Source organism: Chinchilla lanigera, unplaced genomic scaffold, assembly GCF_000276665.1.
Source record: "Chinchilla lanigera isolate Chin_1 unplaced genomic scaffold, ChiLan1.0 scaffold00022, whole genome shotgun sequence".
In the NCBI taxonomy this organism is placed as follows: Eukaryota; Metazoa; Chordata; class Mammalia; order Rodentia; family Chinchillidae; genus Chinchilla; species Chinchilla lanigera.
Window position 1 is genome coordinate 23,849,596 of NW_004955423.1, and position 21,626 is coordinate 23,871,221.

Genomic DNA, 21,626 nt, shown 5'->3' on the forward strand with positions numbered 1-21,626 from the left:
TAAATCCCCAGCCCCCGCACTGACTTCTCATTACCTGGAGCAGTGCCCGAAACACAGGAGTTGTTTAATGAATGCTTGTTGAATGAATAAATAAAAGGGAAAGGGTATCAACATACCCACATATGTTCTGATACTAGTTCCACCAGATACCTATGCAAAGAGATAAAGGGTCTACCCATGGTGAAGCAGTCACATCCAAGGTTTCTCAGTGTGAAATTTCTATTTAGAGTTACAGTTGTGCATTGTACAACCTGATGTAAGATTTTTTTCCTGCCCAAATCATTTAGGTATATGCTTATCAATAGGACATACCCAGCGATACTAACAGATAAAACAGGAGTTGGTTTACATGCAAGAAAGAGCAGAGATCGCAAAATTTAAGAGAATGGAGTTGAGTTTTCAGCTGCTGCTGGGAAGCTGTGTGACCTTACATATGTTCCTCAGCCTCTCAGAGCGTCAGTTTTCTCACTGATAAAATACAGATGTAACATTTATCTCACTCAGTCATTTTGAAGATTGAGAAAGATGATACATATGAAACAGCTAGCACAACTTGCGAGGCTGAGGCAGGAGGATCACTGTGAGTTCGAGGCACGCCTGGGCTACAAAGTGGGTTCAAGGCCAGCCTGAGCTGCATAGTGAAATCCTGTCTCAAAAAGGCAAAACAAACAAACAAAACAACAAAAAAAAACCCCCGCTAGCATGTAATGGACAGTGGTATATTTTCAGGTAGAAGTTCTGTACTTGAAATGAAAATGCTGGCAAAGTCTGCCCAAACCAGTCCTTAAATTCAACTTTAAGCAGATCGTTGTACCTTGCCAAGTTTCTCTACAGAAAGTGTAGAGCACATCTTACTGCATCATATAGAACCTTACGCCTGGTGCGATTTTTCAGTGCCAGGGGTTCAAAGGGGGGGTCACTAAGACTCCCCAAAGAGCCTCAGTGCTACTGTCTTTCTTTTTTTTTTTTTTTTTTGAGACAGGGTCTCACTGTGCAGTTCAGGCTGGCCTTGAGCTCACTTTATAGCCCAGGCTGGTCTCGAAGTCGCAATGATTCTCCTGCCTCAGCCTCTCAAGTGCTGGGATTACAGGCGTTTGCCACCACGCCTGGCTTTTTTTTGTTTTGTTTTTTGTTTTTTTTTTTAGTGGTACTTTCTTACCTGAAGCCAGGTGTCCTTTTAAGACAGAAGCAACCGGGGGCCCTGAGTCCGAGTCTTCAGCGCCATGCTGCGGTGACTTCAGGGCTACCTGGGGGACTGAGACAAAGAATCAGGGGTCAGCATCTGGGGTTTGTGCTGGACCCAGGGAGACTTCTCTCTCCTGCCAAGAGCTGACCGAAGCCAGTGCTCTGCCTGCAAAGCAAAATCAAAGCAGGGGGCCTTCAAGTGCACGCCTTCCCCTTTCGTTTAGCTGGGTAAATCTCACGGAACGAGATGCTCCTAGGATGGATACCGCCACAAACTCCCCGTGCGTCACTCCTTCACCAGGCCAGACAACAGACACCAAGGCGCTTCATTCCATCGAGCTGGAGAACCCGGGTCGGTCTCCACCTGATTCCTTCCAGGAAGTGACTCGATCAGACTCCTTCCCCGGGGCCTCGGGACGGTCACATCTGGGCGTGCCATCGGCCTCTCGGGCCCCCGGAGCAGCTTGGTTTTGAGGAGTAGACGCTTTGGGTGGACAGGAACACAGGGGCGGAAGGGACGTCCTCAGCGACCCCTCTCCGCCCGGCTCCCGCTGTGAGGACCCTGGCTGCCCTGGCCACCGCCTGCTGCTGACAGCTCTGACTTGCACGGCCTGAGCAGACTTGGCTGTGAATTTGCCTTCAGTGTGGCCCCAGAGAGTCCCAAAGCGACACCGCCCACCCGCTGCCCTGATCTCTAAAAGCTTCTGCTGCCAGAGTGACTTCAAGGATGTGATTTGCCCAGAGACACTCCTGAGGGTGGGTCTAAGCTCTGCGACCCGAGAGGGACTCCAGCCCTGACTGTGCGGTCATTCTGAAGGTGCCCTTCAAATTCTTTGCAAAGCAAAGGGGCCAGGGAAGAATCCCTGATGGTCGCCGAGACATCCCCGGCCTAGATAACAAACTGCGGGGCCCCTGCGACTCTCTTGGAAGAATGGACCACACAGTTTCAGTGAAAAGGTTACCGTGGGTCTTTGGAAATTTTTGAAAAAGGCTACTTTTCTGTCAAAGGGCAATTGAGAATGATGCGTTTTAGAAGATGAAAGCACCAGAGAAGCCAGAACGCCTCTCTTGGTTTTCTCCCGGCTTCTCTCAGTGGGAGGAACGTGTTCCCCGTGAGCTGTGACAAGTCACAACTTCTCCTGTGGCTTCGCTGAGTTTCCTCTGCTCCCTGGCATGTGCCCCCTCTGACTCAGGGATCACGGCCCCGACGGCGGAGGGCCAGGGCTACTCACTGGAACCATCCTCTCACAGGCAGGGCAGGCAGCAGCCTGCATCTGCGCTCTCCCGGACACCGAAGACTAGCAATGCATAAAACCCCACACAGTTCTCAGCTTGGCCAACTCACAGAGGGGCAGCCGATGTTGCTCTATTATTTCTATTTTTACACTGACTAATTTTGTATTTGCAGTTTTATTTAAAAGTAGTAAACAACACGGTTGTTTCTTAATAGAGGTTAATGTCATTCTATTGTAGAAACTGCAGGTAGATATTTTCAATGAAACTTTATTCAATTATTAATTTGCCTCACATAAAAATAATTTTCATAGCTGATAGGGCTTTATTGGCCCTAATGGAGAATAATTGTAATCTCCCTTGAGAGTCTAGTTGTCATAATTTCAAATCAAGCAGATGCATTCATTGAAATTAAATTAAAGTCAAGTCCCGAAGGAGGTGATTGATCAGCAGAGTGTAACTTTAAAAAGACTCAGGTACCTGAAATAAGACAATTCATGAAGAAGACTGTAAGAGAAGACACCAAGTCTGTGACATTTTAAAGCACAGACTGACACGGACCCAGACACACCACATTCTGCATGGCACACTGCCACCCAGTGGCTAGGTCACTTCTTTCAAAGTTATACTTAACATTCCTCACTGTAAAAGCAAGAAGTTATCGCAAAGGCATTTGAACAGGAAAAATAAAAAGCAGATAAAAGATCCTAATTGCACCCCCTTAATTCACCAGCTATTAGCATTTTCAAGTATTTTAACACACAGAAGAAATCACAAACAGACACATACACACAAATTCCTCTACAGCAGAAAAGTGTTTCTATCAGCTCTAACCTGTTTTGCTCATCAGGGCGTTATATAATGTGGTAGAAAACCCCATAGAATTTTCACTACTCATTTAATATCCGTGGTGTTATTCTTTATGAGACAGTTCTGGCCCTGCCACTGAATGTTAAACTGGGCCTATTTCTCTCATAGGACATACTGAAGTATTCTCGGAGAACCGAGACCAAATCTAACTTGGGAAGAAATATTTTTATGGTTCGTACAGACTGACAGAGAACTTTAGAGTTAGCCTCTAACACTGTGTTTGAAGGAAATTTCGAGTGATTTTAACCAAGAAATGTTGTTTGCAGCCAGGTGTGATGGTGCAGACCTGTAATCCAGCACTCGGGGAGGTTGGTGCAGAAGGATCAGAAGTTCGAGCCTAGCCTGTGCAATTTAGTAACTTAGAGCAATCCCATCTCGAAAAAAAAGTGAAAAGGGCTGAGGATGTGGCTCAGTGTGAAGTCCCCGGGTTCACTCCCCGGGACACACACGAGCATGCACACATGCACGCACAGAAATGCAGTGCCTTCTTCTTGGACAAAACTTAAATTATAACATAACTGCGTTCTTTGGCTCACCAAACACCAGGCTAAGTTACTCAAACCCACTGATGCGGACCTGGTATTCCACTTGTTTCTTAGAAATGATGCCAAAGCTTGTCCATAAGCTCTCCGCGTCTCCCACGGGGCGGAGTGCGTTTTGCTGTTTTTGAAGTGCGCGTTTAATGAGCACCAATTACGCACGTGTCGCACACCAGGCTTTGCACGCCTTCTCTCTTTTCAGGCCCCGCCCCCTTAGGAAGACAATTCTCTTGTCCTCAATGGGTGGATGAGGAAGCAAAGTCTTAGAGAGGGTAACGTGCTTGCCCAGCACCCCCAGGAAGCAGCTGCAGAGTGGAAACTCCCGGCCAGCTCTGTGCTGCCACTGTCCTGGCAGTTAGCAGCTTCCTTTGGGGCGGGCGGCCGGGTCTGCTCCCACTAGACCCACACTGCTCTGCCAGGCCTGTCACAGTGCTGTGGAGCTGCTGGCCCTGCAGGGTGGGCTCCCCCAGGGGGCCCAGACCCAGCTGAGCCATCACACCAACCCTTTCATCTTCTTCCTAACACCAGCTGCAGTATTCCCTTGATTGTACAAGCACTATGTGCTAATTATAGTGTGCTTGGAAAGTATAGAAATGTATGAAGACACACACATACAGTGGTTTGTTTGCTCACAAACTAGGAGTGATTATTTTCATGTTTGTTGCATCTCTTGTGTACATCTGTACTCTGTGGAGACCATATTCTTTTTTTATTTTAAAAATTAAGAAACTGACAAAACAATAATGAAGACAAAATCAAAACAACACAAAAACAACAAAAATGGAACATGACCTCAAGACAAAATGATAGAAATGTACAATGGTTGCTACATTGCATACTGTTACCTTCAACAAATTGCTCAGTCCGAGACCATATTCTTTAATATGGTGTTTCTGCCTTTTTCCATTCAGTGTTTTATAATAGACATTTCACTATTTCATTGAAAATTATTCAAAACACCAACTCATGGCTACCTAATATTTCACCACATTTAGACTGTTTTGCCCAGTGATTTGCCCATGGGGAACCCACGTAGCTTGGGAGTTTCAAGACCACTGTGGACACGGGTGAAGATCAGTGTAAGCCCAGGCTCTACTCCTGGGAGTCGTACAGCTCTGGGCAGGCTGCTGATCCTTTCTGTGACTCAGTTTCTTCATCTGTAAAACTGGACTATGACAGGGCTTCCCTCAAGCTTTGATGAGACAGTTCATACCAAGCACTCAGCACCATTTTTACATAAATTAAAACCTTAATAAGTATTGATTATTGCTACTGTTGGGCTTATATTGGTTCCAGTTTTTACTATGAAAATTAGCTTTTGAGTAAGTATCACTGTGCATAAATTTCCTTTCCTTGTCTGTTGATCTCCACATCTCTGACTATTCCAAAGGCAAGATTTCTATAAGCGCAGTCACTGGGCCAAAGAGTCAACACCGGTAAGGTTTCTTGATTTACTCCCGTCCTGGCTGAGCTTTGTGTCACAGCTGCGCCCACCATAGCCTGCATCCTGCAGCTGAGATGTGGCTCTTTCTGGACTTTTCTTTCAGAAGGTTCTAGATATTCAAGGAAGAGGTATGTCTCAGTTACTTTTCTCTCACTGCTGAGACAAAATACCTGACGCCCCAAATTAAGGAAGGAAAGGTTTATTTAGCTCACAGTTTGTGGAGGTTTCAGTCTGTACTCGGCTGGCTCCAAGGCAAGGTGGCACATGGCAGAGGGCAAACAGTTCATGGTGGAAGATAGCAAGAGCAACAAGAGCAAAAGGGAGGAGTAGCAGGCAGCAAGCAGCCTCTTCCTCTCCCTTACACATGCAAACTATCTGCTCCAGGGGGCGTGTAGCACTCACACCCATAATCCCAGCATTGGACTATGTATGGATCAAACATAAATCTAGAAGCCCACCCCATGACTGCATGAGGATTCGAGGGGACATCTAGACACAAACCATGACAAAGAGTCCTACCTGCCTGGCAAGCGTAAGGTCCTGAGTTTGATTCCCGGTACCAAAAAAAACAAAACAAAACAAAACAAAACAAGGAGCCCTATTAAAAGAGACAAAAGGTGTGTTTTTCAAATTATTGGAGTTCCTCATCCTGTTTTTATTTTTTTTTTTAATGCAAGCATCTCCTTTTGGTTTTTCTCTTCATAATCTCTTTTAACAATTCAGCTCCACGGCAATAGTTAAGTGCTACCTCCCAAGGACAGGCCAGCAGAGCCCTGCGGAGGAATTGAGCTGCAGTAGAACAAAGGCAAAGGTTCGACCCCAGCCCACATCTAACAGCAAAACAAAGACACGGCCCCTCACAGCCCCACGGGTGCAGACCCACTGAAGGAGCAGCACACTGGCCACCACACCTTGAAAAACAAGTCCAGTGCTGAACTGTGTGGTGGATCAGTGGACTATGTCATCCATGTGAGCAAAGACAGCGAGGTCTGTGTGAACATTTGAGGCCTATCTGTGTTTGCACTGGGTACACTTAGGAGGAGGAGGAGGTCAGACACGTACATATGGAAGTTATTCTGTCAATGCAAAGAATACGAGGGAGAAAAGGTAAAAAGCAGAAGCCGTCCAGGAGACTCTCTGGAACAACACGGGTCACACGGAGATGACGGTGTAAGGTTAAATGCAGCGAAATTGTGCAAGAAGCGCAGCTTCCACCGTCACCAGCGGTTGGAGGCTTGTTGGAAGGACAGCACGCCCTGTCTTGAGTCTGCATAATCTGCTACCCACTTCCCAGGCTCCAGGAGCTCGGTGCTAGGGCATGCTTCGTGAGGGCACCCTAAGACAGAAAGCGGATAGGACCGCTGGAGTCCTAGGAGCACAGCCCCCTGTGCTCGCCGACGACCCCAGCCCAGCCGCCTGGTGCCTTCCACACTTTGGATGTGGAGAGGCTCAGGCAGCTTCAGGAAACCCCTCAGCAGACAGCACAGACGCAGAAGGCACAGTGCGTCCCGGGAGTGGGGGCGGAGCCCCGGGGGCTGTGCCAGCTGGAGCCACGATGCCACCGGTAGGGTTCTCGACAGAGCTGTGCTGGGCTGTGGCCCTGGTTCTCCTCACACCTGATCTCCTCTCATGCCCCCTTTGCTAGTCTTTCTCCTGACTTCAGCTTCCTGTCCAGTGATCTCCTTTCTGCCTAAAACAACCAGATTTGACCCTTTTTTGCTTATCCTTGACCACCCCGAGAAGTAAAAACTGCACATGGAGGTGGTGTGAGGCTCGGTGATGCCTTACAACAAATAATTGCTTCCCAAAGATGTCCCGGTGCCATCGTTGACTAGGTTACCTGATACGGTGTGAGGGACTTGAGTTGGGACCATTGTCCTAGATTGTATGGGGGGAACTAGTGAAGTCACAAGGGTGCTTTTAAGAAGATGGCAGAAGAACAAGAGTCAGAACAAGAGACTGGAAGATGTGACGCTTCTCGTTCTGAGATGTAGGATGGGACCACAAGCCAAGAAATGCAGGCAGCTTCTACAACCTGGGAAAGGTAATAAAACAGGTTTGTCCTGCAGGTTTCAGAAGGAACACACCTTGCTCTTACTCCAGAGATACTAAGATAACACATATCTATGAGATGACCAATGTATAAAATTATAAACTATCAAGTTTGTTGACAACTTATTCCAGCAGCAAGAAGAACAAAATACAGGAGATTATGACTTCCTCATGGAAAATCATAATCTCTGTGAGTAGATGGAGAGCTTCAGAAAGATTGTTGAATTTTTTTTTTTTTTTTTATTCTACACAAACTTGATGTTTATTAGGGGCAGGATCCAAAGAAGCTTACCTAAATCCAAAATGAAAAGTCTAACATGATTAGTATTTCAAGGAACACTGTGTTGTTTAGCAGTTTAGCAACCAAGAATTTACAAATTTATAATCCATCTCCACATGGATGAATGACAAATCTCTAATTAAAAGTAGCAGAATTTTTGAGAAACACTCTCCATGTACCACCACTGACAATGCACAATATTTAACATCCCCTGTATGCAGTTCCAGCAACACAATATTTGTTTTTTGTTCTTTCAGCCACTACAAGTCCTGAAAACATAATGAGAACCTTCAAGGAGCCCTTTGAGACGCAAGACTCAGTAATTTTGTGAGAACAAAGAGAAATGTGGAGTAGCTGCTGGTACTTGCCTTTCTCTGGAAAATTGTCAAAAAAGAAATGAAGTGATTTCTCTGGGAAACTTCTGCAAGCTGCGTTGCAAGCATTTCAGCTAAGTCATTACGAGAGGCGCCACCCTGCCCCGGGGCCCCTAACTCATTAAAGGGATTACAGAGCCCGGGCTGTCTGGGTTTCACCACCTGGGACCTGTGTCACCCTGCCCAGCTGAAAGCCACTCCCTCCAGGGGGCCACCCCTCTTGTACCCTGGTCTGAGCGAATTTAGGGGAGTGACCCCTGCATTCTCGAGCTTGGTTTTCTACACTGATGATCTGTCTCTTCCCCTTTGCCAGACTTGCTGCACTGCCTAAGATTGGGGGGTTTTATGCTGGCCATCAAGCACGGCCAAGATGCTGAGCCTCACCAGGGGACGGGTGTTCACCTGGCGAAGCCACCTCTGCACCTGCCTGTGTCGTGCTGCCCCCGCTCTACCAGGCTTACGAGTCTCCTGGTCCCCAAAGCCCTGCATCACACCTTGTATTCGTGACAGTGCAGAGCAAGCCACAGCACCTCGTGGTTCTTTCCTCCTGTGTTTGCCTCTGTACAGCCATCCCCGCACGAACAGTGCCGCCCTGTTGGCCTGGCTCGGTCGCCAGCATCGTGCAGAGGAAGACTTGGTGGCCCAGCAGCAGAGCTGTGAACAGTGCAGTGCTGGATCCCACAGCCCCAGTCCAGCCCAGCTCCTCGACGACTGACATCTGTCAATGCCTCTTGGGCCTCGCTGTCCCATCTGCACAATGGGAGAATAGCTGCACACCTAGTGGGCTCCAGCTAGGAATAAAGGATGACTCAGATCTAAAATGCGTCCCAGGGTGTCTTTCACCTTCTCAGCGAAGTGACACAGCAGCATGTAGCAAATGTTGGCGACCATTTATCAGCGCAGGGACACCCTGATGGGGCCACCTCCTTGGGCCCTTGCTAAGACACCAGGATAGGCAAAATGGGGCCCAATCCAGGGTGATTTCCTCGGGGTGCTTGTGGAAATTTCATGTCACATTCTGAGGGGCTGCTTCCCCCTCTCTTTCTCCCTCTCCCTCTCTCTGTCTCTCTTTCTTTCTTAGAATAAGGTTTTGGTTTCCATGAAAGTCTAAATATGCTTAGGAAGGAAAACAGATTCTTACAAGTCATTTAATCCTTCATAAATGAGTCGGCTTGGTTTCTTTCTGTGTGGAGATGAATAATTCAGTGATACACACCTAAGAATGTTAGAGAATACGACAGTAAATTCCTGCCTGAAGGGAACATTACTGCCCGGACCGTGTTTCTTCATAAATAAACCTTAATTACTGGAAGGCCAGCTCGCCAACAAACCTCGTTATCAAATAAATGGATTAAGTAAAGTAATACTTTCTTTTTGTCATCGTAAGGCAACTCAAACTTCAGCCATGAAGCGGGACTCTTTCTGCTTTTATTTATACTTTCATTTATAATGCTGTGTGATTTGTGCACTGCTTGATTTTTATTTTCTGTCTTGTCTAGAATGAAACTTCCCCAAAGCAGGAAGCTTTGCTCTGTGACTCACTCAGATTGTCTGGCACCGAACAACAGCAAGCGCATGTTAGAGATGGAATGGCCCCTCGTTCATGAGTAAGCCAATCTTTCCACAGCAAACTTTTAGTATGAGATGGGTTAGTTGCCTAGGCTGGGCTTGAACTTGCAATCCTCCTGCCTCAGCCTCCCAGAGGGCTGTAATTGCAGATGTGCACCAGCAGGCCTTCATGGATGCCTTTTTCTAAAGCAGTTCATCCTAAAGATTTCTCAAAAGCACCTTGGCAAGTTGCATCTGAAACTGTGCTGAACTCTTGATCTAATAATTCTTTAGACCTAAACAAAAAGCATTTATGTCTAAACTTCTTCTATCCAAGAAGTTTACTGAACATTATTTAAAAGGAAATAACCTAGATGATGTTTAAATAAGGATTAGATTTAGTACATCTGCAAGCTGGGATGTTCTGCAGCCATTAAATAGCTGTAAAATTTTTTTAATAAGTAGCTTTTAAAAATCCAACAAACTAATCTAAGCAAATCAGAACACAAAATAGCATATAAAGCACACTGCTGATCATTAAAAAATAAGCACATAGGAAACAATTAGTATTACACTGATTAAAATGTGGATAACAGGCATTTCTAAGTTGCATACTTCATAAACTTGCATTGCTTTTACAAATAGAAAAGATAGGCACATTTTTCATATTTGCACTTTCTCTAATGCACACTCAATGTTTCTCATGTAATGTATCTTAGAACGAGATTTGTACCAAGAGAACAGGCTATGGTTTCCTCTTCGCAAATGTGGGAAACTTGGGTCAATGCCCATTTTCAGAGGCGCTTTATTTTCACTGGCATTTTTGCCCCTTAAGTGATTCTTTTCTCCTGAGGAAACAAAAGAGTCTGGCTTGTTGGCAGGAGGTCACACTGGTGATCTTCCTCCCCTTACTTCACCCCTAAGAACACTTGTGGTCCTCTACATAACTTGTAGGGTATTTACATTAGTGGCTCTTCTGCTTTTTTTTCCCTTTGAGACAGGGTCTCCCTATGCAATTCAGGCTGCCCTGGAACTCACTATGCAGCCCAGTCTGGCCTCGAACTCATGGCAATCCTCCTGCCTCAGCCTCCCGAGAGCTGGGATTACAGGAGTGCACCACCGTGCCTGGCTGGTCCTTCACTTTGATATAAGTGCTGAAGAAGATTTGTGAGCTTGCTCAGAGTGGCAGGGGAAGTGCCCAGTGTCTGGATAAGTAGGTTCTGTGCCAGCTAGCCAGGTACCCGAGGTTAGTGGGTTCGTAGGATGGCACCAATTACACTGCTCAAGAGAGTTGATGGGAAATTCAAACAAGCTTATGCATAGCAAAGCAGTGCTTTTTAAGCAGTGAGTTATCAGTGTGAGGGCCCTCACTAGATGATTCTGGAGTTTACTAAAAGCCATCCAGGATGTTTGTGAGAAATGCCTACTTTCAAGGTCCTACCCCGGCTGAGGACACAGACTCTTTGGGGTAGCAGCAGGGGACACACAGCTTAAACAAGTGCCACTCAGTGGGTTTTCATGTCCAGAAATGTCTGAGAGCAATCTCACAAACCGTAGTTCCCTCCACAGAATCAAGTCAATGTGATGACTGAGTTTTGCACGACCCCCTGTCATAGTGTAACCGCAGAAATCGGGCTGTCTTCCACAAGAAATCTCAGGACTCTATTTAGAAACAAACAGAGTTTAATTTGAGGCTAGCCACCCTTCATCCCTGATTTGCAAATCAGGGAAGTGGGCGCGCGCCTTCCTTTGTTCCCAGCTTATATACATTTTTGGCTTCCATGGTAACAGATTGGAATGTTGTTTTCCTTGTGCCACATGACTGGGTCAGGCCTCGGTCATGAGCCCAATCACAATGATATATACTTTCTGTACTCTGTTCTATATGTCCCCCCTTACATAACCATACATTTCCTTTATGGTTACAATGTTTATCTAGGGCCAGGGAAGGGGTGAAACAACCCAGGCAAGGTCATAGGTGGTTATCTAGGCTGTGGTATTCTTTGTCTTTGGAGAAGCATGCCAGGGCTAAGTCAGGACTGCAAAGTTAACTCTTTACAACCCCTCCGGGATGTTTTTCAAGACACATTTTGAGGCTTGCATTAAGACTAGAATTATTCTACCTTAAAATGATATGCTAAGGGTCACCATCCCCTCCAATAGTTTTGTCCATTTTGGCAGAAGTCAAGCCGAAAAAATACATATGAAATTATAAAAGGGTCAGAGGTCAAAAGGAAAGCCGCAGAGAAGAAATCCGTGACGGACTCACCCGCGTCAGGTGTTTTGTGATGAAAGGGTGCGCTCCAGGGCTGCCAGTACCTTTTCCCTGCTTCTCGACACCGCACTTGAAATGTGTAATTCACGTCTGGCTCCAAGAAGAACTCGGACTGTTGTGGGTAGGTGAGGTTGGTGTCAAACTCTGTAACCTGAGATAAGTGCACAACAGTACTAAATGACACACTGTGCTTTTGAAGGAAAGTTACTCTGCTTAGGAGAAAGACACGGAGAGCCTGCTCCCTCCTCACACTCTTCCAAGCCCTGAGGAAGGAAGAGGAGGACGTTGTACAACACGCAGAGAATCAAACGCATGCTTTAACCGCGAAAAGGGAAACTCACGCTGCTTTGTGTTTGCTGACTCTCTCAAGCTTTATGGGATCTGGAGAAAACCCCAAATGCCATCTGTTCTGCATTCGAAACAGCTGACTTTAATGGGACGGGGAAGCAAAGGACCGATGGCCTTTGGTCGTCTCCTCTCTCTCTGTCTCCCTGTCTCTCTGACTCTCGATCCTCCATTTTTTTCTCTGCTGTTGAATATTTGGATCAATAATTTTTCCTGAATGACAAAAAGAATTCACTTGCTCATGATTACTTTTAGAAAAATGACCCACAAGCTAAGCTGTTAAACTGGTCATTACTCTAGATTTAGGCAAATTTTACAAGGTCGTATGTGTGCGTGTGTGTGTAAGATAGAGAGAATAAAGCTAAAAATGTTTAAGAATGTTGAACCATGAAAAAAACAATAGAAATAAAAAAGAAAAGGCCAGAGGAATACATTGACAGTGTTTTTAGCACAATGCCTGCAATAAAAGACATAATGAAAAATGACCCCAAGCCACCCGGCTCCTGGGAGAGACTGAGGCATTTGCAGAGCACCTTCCAAAAGTCGTAGCAAGTGATTTACAGAAGAGAGCGGTGCACACTGGAAGGCAGACATCCGAAGCACCTGGAGAGGCATTTATGTTAGCAGATACCCAGGAAAGAGAGCTAAAGCTATCAAGATAAAAAGAAGAAAGAAAAGGACAAAGTATCACCCTCTTGCAGGGATTCTTCTGTTAAAACCCCCTCTTAGCATCCATCTTGAAAACTTGTCATGCATTAAAAATGCAAAATTCATGGAAATATCCTTTGGAGTGTTTGAATCCCAGACGACACCCTCAGCATTTCCTTAAGCCTGGCCTCACCTGGTCCGTTGTGTGAATACAGCCATGGCCTGTGGCCTCAGGGCTTCCTGGGTCCAGCAGAGGTCTCACCCACCCCACCCAAGACTTGCCTTTCAAACACACTCGACTTGGCTCTCTGTCAGCGTTTCTTAGAAGTTTTTCTTTCCAGTGTGTTACCCTCCATCATGTTTATAGATAAGTCCTCTTAAGGAGAAGGGACGGCCTAAAATTAAGGCAGAATTCCAAAGTTGGAAGAGTGAGTGTGTGTGTGTGTGTGTTTCTAGGGATAGAACCCAGGGCCTTGACGTCAAGCTATACCCTCAGTCATTTTGCTGTTGTTGATGTTGTTGTTTTGAGACAGGGTCTTGCTATGCAGCCCAGGCTGGCCTTGAACTCAATGTGATCTTCCTGCCTCAGCCTCCCCAGTGCTGGGATAACAGGCGTGGGCCACCACACCTGGCTCAGACCCTCAATTTTTTTTTTTTTAAATTTCCAGCCCACTCTGGGCAACTTAGTCATTTAGAGAGAACTTATCTCACAATTTAAAAAGAAAATTAAAAAGAGGACACCTTCACAGTCTCAGTTCTGGAGGCTGGGGACCCTGACCTTGGCCTCCCTCGGTTAGTGCTATCTTTCTTGGGGTGGCAGCTTGGTTCCTAGCGCATGCGGGGTGGAGGTGAGGAGTCTGGCTCCCCTGCCTGTGTTGTCCTGAAGATGGGCCCCTCCAACCTCTCACCTTTGACTTCTCCCCCTCCAGCCTCCCTGCACCCCACCGAGGAGCTTTAACCTGGTGTTCGGAGGAGGGAGGCGGGCGGCGCCCCCACCCCCGCAGCTCTGCCTCACACCAGCCCTTGGACTTCCGACCTCGAGAGCGAGGGTTCGGTCCTTTGCGACCCGAGTCCGTCAGCCCTTGCAGGGCAGGGTGGAGGCTTGCTAGTGCGCAGCCCGTGCCACTGAGGATTTCGCACTTGTTCTCGGTGCACAGAAATGAAAGCGAGTTTTAGTGCCTCGAAATAAATGATATTGAATACAGCTGTGCGTCTTTCAAGGCCACACAGGGAGGAGCAGTCAGAACAGAAGCTTTATGGCCTAAGCCAGGTGTTACCAGTAATCCCAGCCTTTGGGAGGCTGAGGCAGGAGGATCTCAAATTGAAGGGCAGCCTGGGCTACATAGCCAGACCCTGTCTACCCCCTACATGCACACATACAGAGAGAGAGAGAGAGAGAGAGAGAAAGACAGAGAGAGAGAACAAGGAAAAGAAAAAGAAGCCTTATGTCCTGCTCTGCAGTGCCTTAAATATTTACTGTTTGGCCCTTAAATGAAAAGTTCACCAACCCCTTGGGTTCACTTAATTAGAGAAATGTTACCATTAATCTATTTATTTCAACTTAAAGATAAAAATCTTCGGCCTTAGGTACCATTAAAGGCAAATAATAACAATAACAGCTGAAGTGTAAGTGCTGAGACCTTCCGACAGGGAAGGCGGAGCAGCAGTGACCGGGGCAAACCACACCGTGTGGGAGATCCTGGGTGAGGCGCAGGAAAGACTGAGCACAGGAAAGACCCAGCGGGCAGCAGATGCTCCTGAAAGAGGCGTGAGAGCGGCGCAAACTGCTGCCGGCGCCGGGAACTCACTTCCTGTTACTGTGGCTCTGAGGCAGGGTCTCCCTGTGCAGTCCGGGCTGGACGCGGACTCACCGTGCAGCCCACTGGCCTTGAGCTCACAGAGAGCCTCCTGCCTCAGCCTCCTGAGTGCCGGGGTCACAGGTGTGCACCACTACATCCAGCCTAGCTCCGCTTCTCGGAATCTAAGAAGGAACTAAGACGAAGGTGGGGACGGGAAGCTCGGAAACGGTCCCCAGGGTGCAGTTTGACTTACAGAGCAGAATTGGAACCATTTTTCAGTAGATCACAGTGGGGCCTCACGTGGCCATGGGAGGCCTGGCCAGTCCCTTCCCTCTCGGGCTCCGCGCAGCTGAGCCAAAGGGGCTCGAAATCCACCCCCCACCCGCGTTTCCAGAGGTCTCTGCACGACCTGCCCTGCCCAGGGCTCCCCCAGCTAAGGCTGAAGAATAAAAACGACAGCGGGCAGCGCTGAATGACAGCCCGACCCTGGGTGCCGAGTGAGTCCTGCACCGTCCAACCCGGCCCGACACACAGACACACACGCGGTGTCTCAGTCAAACACGCGGGCCCTGGGGCTCAGAAGAGCACGGCCGCTCTGGGCTGCACGGCGGGGCCGGTGCTCAGACTCCAGACTGCAGCTGTGCACGGGACAGGCTGAGGCGGTCGCTGGCACTGCCAGGTCAGAACTGACCTGCGGCGGTGTGGACAAGGGCTGCCCCCAGCCTGGACTTGGAGGGACCTGCGGTCCTCTGCGTCTGCCCTGTCTTCGCCTCTGTGTCCTTGCCCCTCCTCTCTGCTGTCTTCTCTTCCTCCCTCCCTCCCTCCCTCTCTCCTTCTCCCTTCTCTTTCTCTGTGTTTTTGGTCTTGCTGGGGTTGGAACCCGGGGCCTTCTCACTGAGCTGCATCCTCAGCCCTTTCTACTTTTTATTTCAAGAGAGGGTCTCACTCGAAAGCCGCTACCGAGGCTCAGCTCAAGCTTGCCATCCTCCTGCCTCAGCCTCGCAGAGTGCTGAGTTTTTCTACACATTTCTGTTTCTCTAGTGCCAGACACAGTTCAGCACAGAATACTTAACATGTCACATCTCGTGGTCACCGATGTGAACGTCACCTAGGAGACACTGAGGCTAAAAACAGAACAGATCCTCTCTGTTGAAGATTTGGTCCATTTAGCGATTCAGGAAAGGCAGGAAGAGCATTGCAGGAAACTGGTCTCTGGGAGGTCGCGGTCACCGTTACTAAGCTACGGAGGCTGGAGGGCCGCACGGCCGGGTAAAGGCATGAGAGGCAGGCGGCTGCGCTGGGGCCGTCCCCTGCGAAGAAGGCGGAGCCCCGCTTACCGTCCACGTGCGGTTGGCGGCGGCCGCGTGCCGGACCTCGCAGGACAGCCGCTGCAGCGCCGTGTCGCTTTCCCAGTGAACGACGGTCTTGGGAGCAGTGGCATTCAGGGTCTCCACCCTGGAAATGACGGATGCAGACGGTATCACTAGAAAAAGGGACAGCGATGTCACAGGTTAACCCGCTTTCAGAGACGCCGGCGTCACCGCATCGACATCACAGGTGTGAAAAGCTCCAAGTCCAAAGCACCGCCGGCCTCGTGACCCAGTTCCCACCTGGCGAACCTGCCCTGGTCTGGTCTGTAGGGGAGAGCAGCTGCTTCTAGGTTCTATTCTGCTCTTCTCTATTTTTTGAATTTCACTTTCTTTGAGACAGGGCCTCACTGGTGGAAGTGGGGGCGGCCCGGGGCTCACAAGGCCTCCCACATGCAGTGCAGGCGGGAAAGTGTGCTCAGGCTCAGGGCGGGGACAGGGTCCTAGATGCCCACAGTGCACCCCAAGCGAGAGAAGGCTTCGCAGCCCTGGCCGGGAGGGGAGCCGCAGTCACGCTGCAGTGCGCTTTGCTTCCCCCTGAGAGCGGGGCAGAGGCATCAAGGCTCTGGACTTAGGGCTTTCTAGCTCTGTGAGCTCAGCATGGAAGATTCCACCCGGCCTCGGGTGTTCCCGAGTACAAACGATAACCTTTATCTGTAAGGCAGGAGTACCATGAGGGGCCAATGAAATCCTGCACGTAAAAGCAGCTAGACACACACATGCTCAGTAAATATTAGCTTCTTGGGGTTCTCCTTAATAACAGGGGTCATCCGTGCTGTGACCTGTGCAGAGAGGGAGTCCCATTTGGTGCTCCTGTCTGAGTTCGGATTCTGGGAGTTGGTGTAGGGGTAAAAGCTTCAAGGTAAATTACGAACTGACTGATTGATTGATTGATTGATTGATTGAGATAGTCTGACGATGGCCTCAGAAAACAACCAGGATTACACAAAAATGGACCGCCAGGTTGTTCCTGGGAGGAGAGTTTACAAAGTGAAAACTGAGGATGGTAAACCTCCACCACCGTGGGTCAGACAGACACACTCGCACAACCTGAACACGACACGAGCTGAAGCCCCCGGAGAAGGAATTGTTTAGTAAGCAAGGGGCGCGGTCAGAAATACCCGAAAACCGTCTGCTTTGGTTACATCTGGCCGGCGAACTTGGGGAGGGCTGCCGAGTTCTCCTTGACTGTCTGTGCATTTTGTAAAACACAAACACGAAGACGGGAAACCCCGCTTCTGTCCCCAGACAGAGCGCCCCCCACGCGCCCCCTCGCTCCTTCACGACCCTTGCTTCTTCCCGTTTGTTCCCTGGAGCACCGCAAGCTGTTTCAGAGCAGGCGATTCTCACCAAGGTCCTTTGTTTTGCTGTCTCTGGCCCTTAGGGCAGTGTCCAGACCGAGGGCGCTCCTGATAAATACGAAGCCCCGTAAAGTCACACATACCGAACAGAGACACAACGGGAAGGACGGGCGCAGGGTGCTAGCGGGACTCGTGGCTGAGCTGCTACAGACAGTGGCACCGTGGCCCCTCCGAACGAGACTGCGTTCGGCTAGGCCAGCATAAATTCCTATATGAAAGATGCATGAATCCCAGCACCAGGGAGGCTGAGGCAGGAGGAGCGCCCTTGGGCTAGGTAGTGAGTTCGAGGCCAGCTTGGACTACACAGTGAGACCCTGTCTTGAAAAGTTAAAAGAAAAAAAGGTAAAGACTTTATACTCGCTTCTCACCTATGTCATCCAGACGAACTCGCGAGGGTTTGGACTCCTCCGTGCCCAGCGCGTTTGCGGCCTGGACCCAAACCCAGTACTCCCCGCCGGCGGGCAGCGCCTGGGTGGAGATGTTGGCGGAGCTGGAGGCGAGATACCGACGCTCTTCTCCGGTCTCCAGACTTAAAAAGAAAAATCACCTTTAGTTTGCTTCATCGGTTTTACAGCCCACCTCTCCCAGCTTCCGGACTCTCAACCTCGTTCTGAGAAGTGAGGCAAATTCCATCTACTTCCTGAAAAACTGAAGAATGAGGGAGAGCTGGCTCCGCGGCACATGCCTGTCACCCCCGCACTCTGGGAGGCTGAGGCAGGAGGGTGGAAGCTGTGTGGCTCCCTGTCCCAGGGGACCGGCCTGCCAGCACCTAAGGGGAAGACACAGCTCAGAAGCCACTGCCGTTTCTGCCCCAGGGCTCAGCTCGGGTGCCCACTCCTGGGAGTCTGCTCTGCGGCTCCCAGAGAGCTCCAGCCTGCGACATCCAGCCGGGTCGCTCCTCACAGCACCTCCGCTGCATCCCCCGGAGCTCAGGGGAGCCTTGCGGAGACACAGAGGGGAGGAAGCCGCCTCCTCGTGCTGCCAGCAGCAGTGTGTTTGTGACTGAATCGTTCTGAAACTAAATATACGTGTGTGTGTGTATGTAGGCTTTGTATACAAGGGTGACTGAGAAATTATGTTTACATAAAAAAATTATGAAGCGTGTTGCCGCTCATGCTCCTCAAAATACTCCGCTTCAAACACACTTGCCCCCTGGTCCTTGTCACTGTCTGCCTGGCTCTGGGGTCCTCTCTCCTGAGGGTCTTTACGAGATACGATCAAAAACACAGTGACTGCTTGTGCCAAGCGCCAAAAGGCAGAAAGGCAGCTCATAGAAACACAGCGCTGTGTCCCTGTCCACCGCAGTCACCGGATCCGCAGCGAGTGACTCCCGGCTCCTCCCCAAAGCCAGGATGAGCAGGAGAGGGAAACGTTTTGAATGGATTCAGGACATCGAGGCAGCGGGACAGCGCAGCTAAAGACCCTCAGGAGGGAGGACGCCAGAGCTGCTGCAGGACCCGGCCGGGAGGGTGGGACGAGTGTGCTGGAAGTGAGGGGGAGGGTTCTGAAGGGATTCCTGCCACGTGTCTTTTATTGTTATAACTTTTTTTAAGTTGAAAGATTCACCACATTTCTCGGGTATAGCTCACACAGTCTGCTGTGCACACAGAAATCCTCTAGCAGAGCAGGCTGCCTGGGCGGGCGGCCAGGGACCTGTCCCGGGCTGAGTCCGGCTGTGGGGAGGGGACCGCACTGCGAGGTGGAGCCCGCGCTCCACCTCTGCTCATCTGCCCCCAGTGAGATCGCTGCGACCAGCAGAAGGGGACGAGGGGTGGGTCATGGTGACTGAAAGCACCGGCTGTGTGTAGGCTGTGGGACTCCAGGCCGGGTACCTGAGCTTGGCGGCCTGCAGTGTGCTCCCCTGTAAAACAGGTTTGATGGCACCGTGTTGTCAGAAAGTGAGACAAGAAAGCCAGGGCCAGAAGACTTCACACATAACAAACAAAAACTGTTGCAATGAATTAAAGCTACTTGCCGGTGTGGTGACGAAAGCCTGTAAGCCCAGCACTCAGGAGGCTGAGGCAGGAGGAGCATTTCGAGTTCGAGACCAGCCTGGGCTACAAAGTGAGCTCAAGGTGGGCCTAAACTGCATAGCGAGACCCTGTCTCAAAAACACCAAAAAAAAAAGCTACTTATCATTTATCTTTTTTAAGATTTATTTATTTTTTAAGAAAGGATCTCGCTATACATAGGCCCAGGTTGGCCTCCAACTCATGGTGATCCTCCTGCCTCAGCCTTCCAAGTGCTAGGATTACAGGCAAGCACCTCGACATGATATAATTTATCACTTTTATGAACTCAAGTGAAGCAACATTGCTTTATTGCTTTAATATTGCTTACATCAGCAGGGCATAGTGGCAAATAATCCCAGCACTCGGGAGGCTGAGGCAGGAGGACTGCTGTGAGTTCGAGACCAGCCTGGGCTACATAGTGCGTTCAGGGCCAGCCTGAACTGCACAGCAAGACCCTGTCTCAAAGCAACAACAACAATAAAATATTGCTTACATCTGAAGTTGCATTAAGCCACTAGGTTTCAGTATTTTTATAACTACTTGCTACTCTTTCTAAATAAAATGGAACGTAAATATGCTAACAGAGACCCTGAGAGGGGACATGGTAACCTTACCTGAAACAAGAGCTCAAATGTGAAGACAGGAAGGTGGCAGCGCTGGGGGAGTGGCAGGTGGGATGTCTTTGAATATTTTCCAGTTAGAGCAGGCCACACACCTGCTCTCGGTTCCTCTGTGGCTAACTCTTTTACCACACACACTCAGACCGGAAGTCAAGTGGAAATTTATTCTCAAACCAGCATTAGTCAGAGTTACTAGGTCATTCGACTCTGCTTTGAAGGCCGTCCCATACGAGCACCTAGTCCACGTTCAGTTTTCCACTATTTCAGTTGAAAACCCAGTAACCAGGGGTGGCTCTGTCGAAGGACCCTTCCCACACAGAGCTTGCCCCGGGGCGGCACAATACCAGGAAATACCGCGTGCGCGGGCCTGGGGCTGGCTCCTTTACACAGACCTCAAACCTTGGGGATCTTGGGATGCTGGGCACCTTTCTGTACCCTGAGGTGCCCCAGGAAGCTCAGGGGGCTGCCTGCCAGGGGACCCCCAAAGACCCCAGTCTGTGGAGGGATGGAGCACTCCTGCCCTGGCAAAGGGTGGACATCGAGAGGCTGGTGGGTGGACCTGCACCTTCTCACACACCTGGCCCTGGCAACGCTCTGATCTGGCTGACCACTGGGTCCTTCCTGTGTCCTTCATGTGAAGGGCTAAAGGCTCTCCGGCATCTGTGTCACAGCGGAAAATTAACCGAGGAGGAGGTCTGGGAATCTTACTTTTTAGCCCATGAAAAGCAACATGGCAGTCGGGCGCAGTGGCACACACCTATGATCCCGGCACCCAGGAAGCCGAGGCAGGAGGATTGCTGCGAGTTGGGGGGCAGTCCGGGCTCTGAAGTGAATTCGTCAGCCTCAGCAACATGGTGAGAACTTGTCATAACAAAGATCAGGACTGATCAGGACTTGGGGTTTCTGGTTGGCGTGAGAGTGGGGGTCCGTCTGTGAGCCGTCACTATGTGAGATCTGCTGTCACCTCGTGGATGGGATGAGCACGGAGCTGGGGGCACCGGTGGGGCGTGCTGTGGAGAAGGTGGTGTTGGGGATCTCCCGGCCTCTGGTCAGTGTCGTGTCCAGAGGAGAAAGCGCCGCTTCTTACGTGTGGGTTGGTGCAAATTGTTCCTCTCGCTCTCCAAGCGTCTGTCTGTGAGTGAGCTCGTATATAACTGATTCTCGGCTGAAATGACGTCCTTTTTTTTGGTGGGTACCAGGAATCGAACTCAGGACCTTGCGCTCGCCAGGCAGGCGCTTGTGCTGCTGAGCTATATCCCCGGCCCTGAAATGACCTCCTGATGTTCCCGTTTTCCCGATGTTGCCCAGGCGCCCTGCTGTAGTCCCAGTGAACTGATCTTCATGAACTGCTCACTTTCAGCGACACAGATGAATGCGGTCACCTGTTTATTTAATCACGCGGGCAATAAATGTTTACAAAGCACCAGTCACACACGAAGTGCTTCTTTAGACTTTGGGACCATGAGTGAAGCAGACAAATCACAGCTCACGGGGAAAACGCGTCCGATGGAAACAAACACTCCAGAAGATGTCTGCAGCAGGCGCAGAGCCGCACACCTGTGACCCCAGCACTTAGTGAGGCTGAGGCAGGAGGATGACAAGTTTGAGCCCCACCTGGGAAAACTAGAAAGACCCTTGACTGAGAAATCTGAGACTTTTTAAAAATTAAAAGGG

General features: G+C 49.5%; 1 protein-coding gene across 1 annotated transcript in view; it reads right to left on the reverse strand.

Moving 5' to 3' along the window:
- The window catches only part of Il23r (interleukin 23 receptor), a 43,850-nt gene that overhangs the window by 8,254 nt on the left and 13,970 nt on the right, over window positions 1-21,626 (reverse strand). Inside the window, exons 5-8 of the mRNA XM_005385277.2 lie at window positions 17,689-17,849; window positions 15,930-16,075; window positions 11,795-11,951; window positions 1,160-1,255 (exon numbers count right to left, since the gene is read on the reverse strand). Coding sequence (XP_005385334.2) covers window positions 1,160-1,255; window positions 11,795-11,951; window positions 15,930-16,075; window positions 17,689-17,849 — 560 coding nt within the window. The remainder of the gene's footprint in view (window positions 1-1,159; window positions 1,256-11,794; window positions 11,952-15,929; window positions 16,076-17,688; window positions 17,850-21,626) is intronic.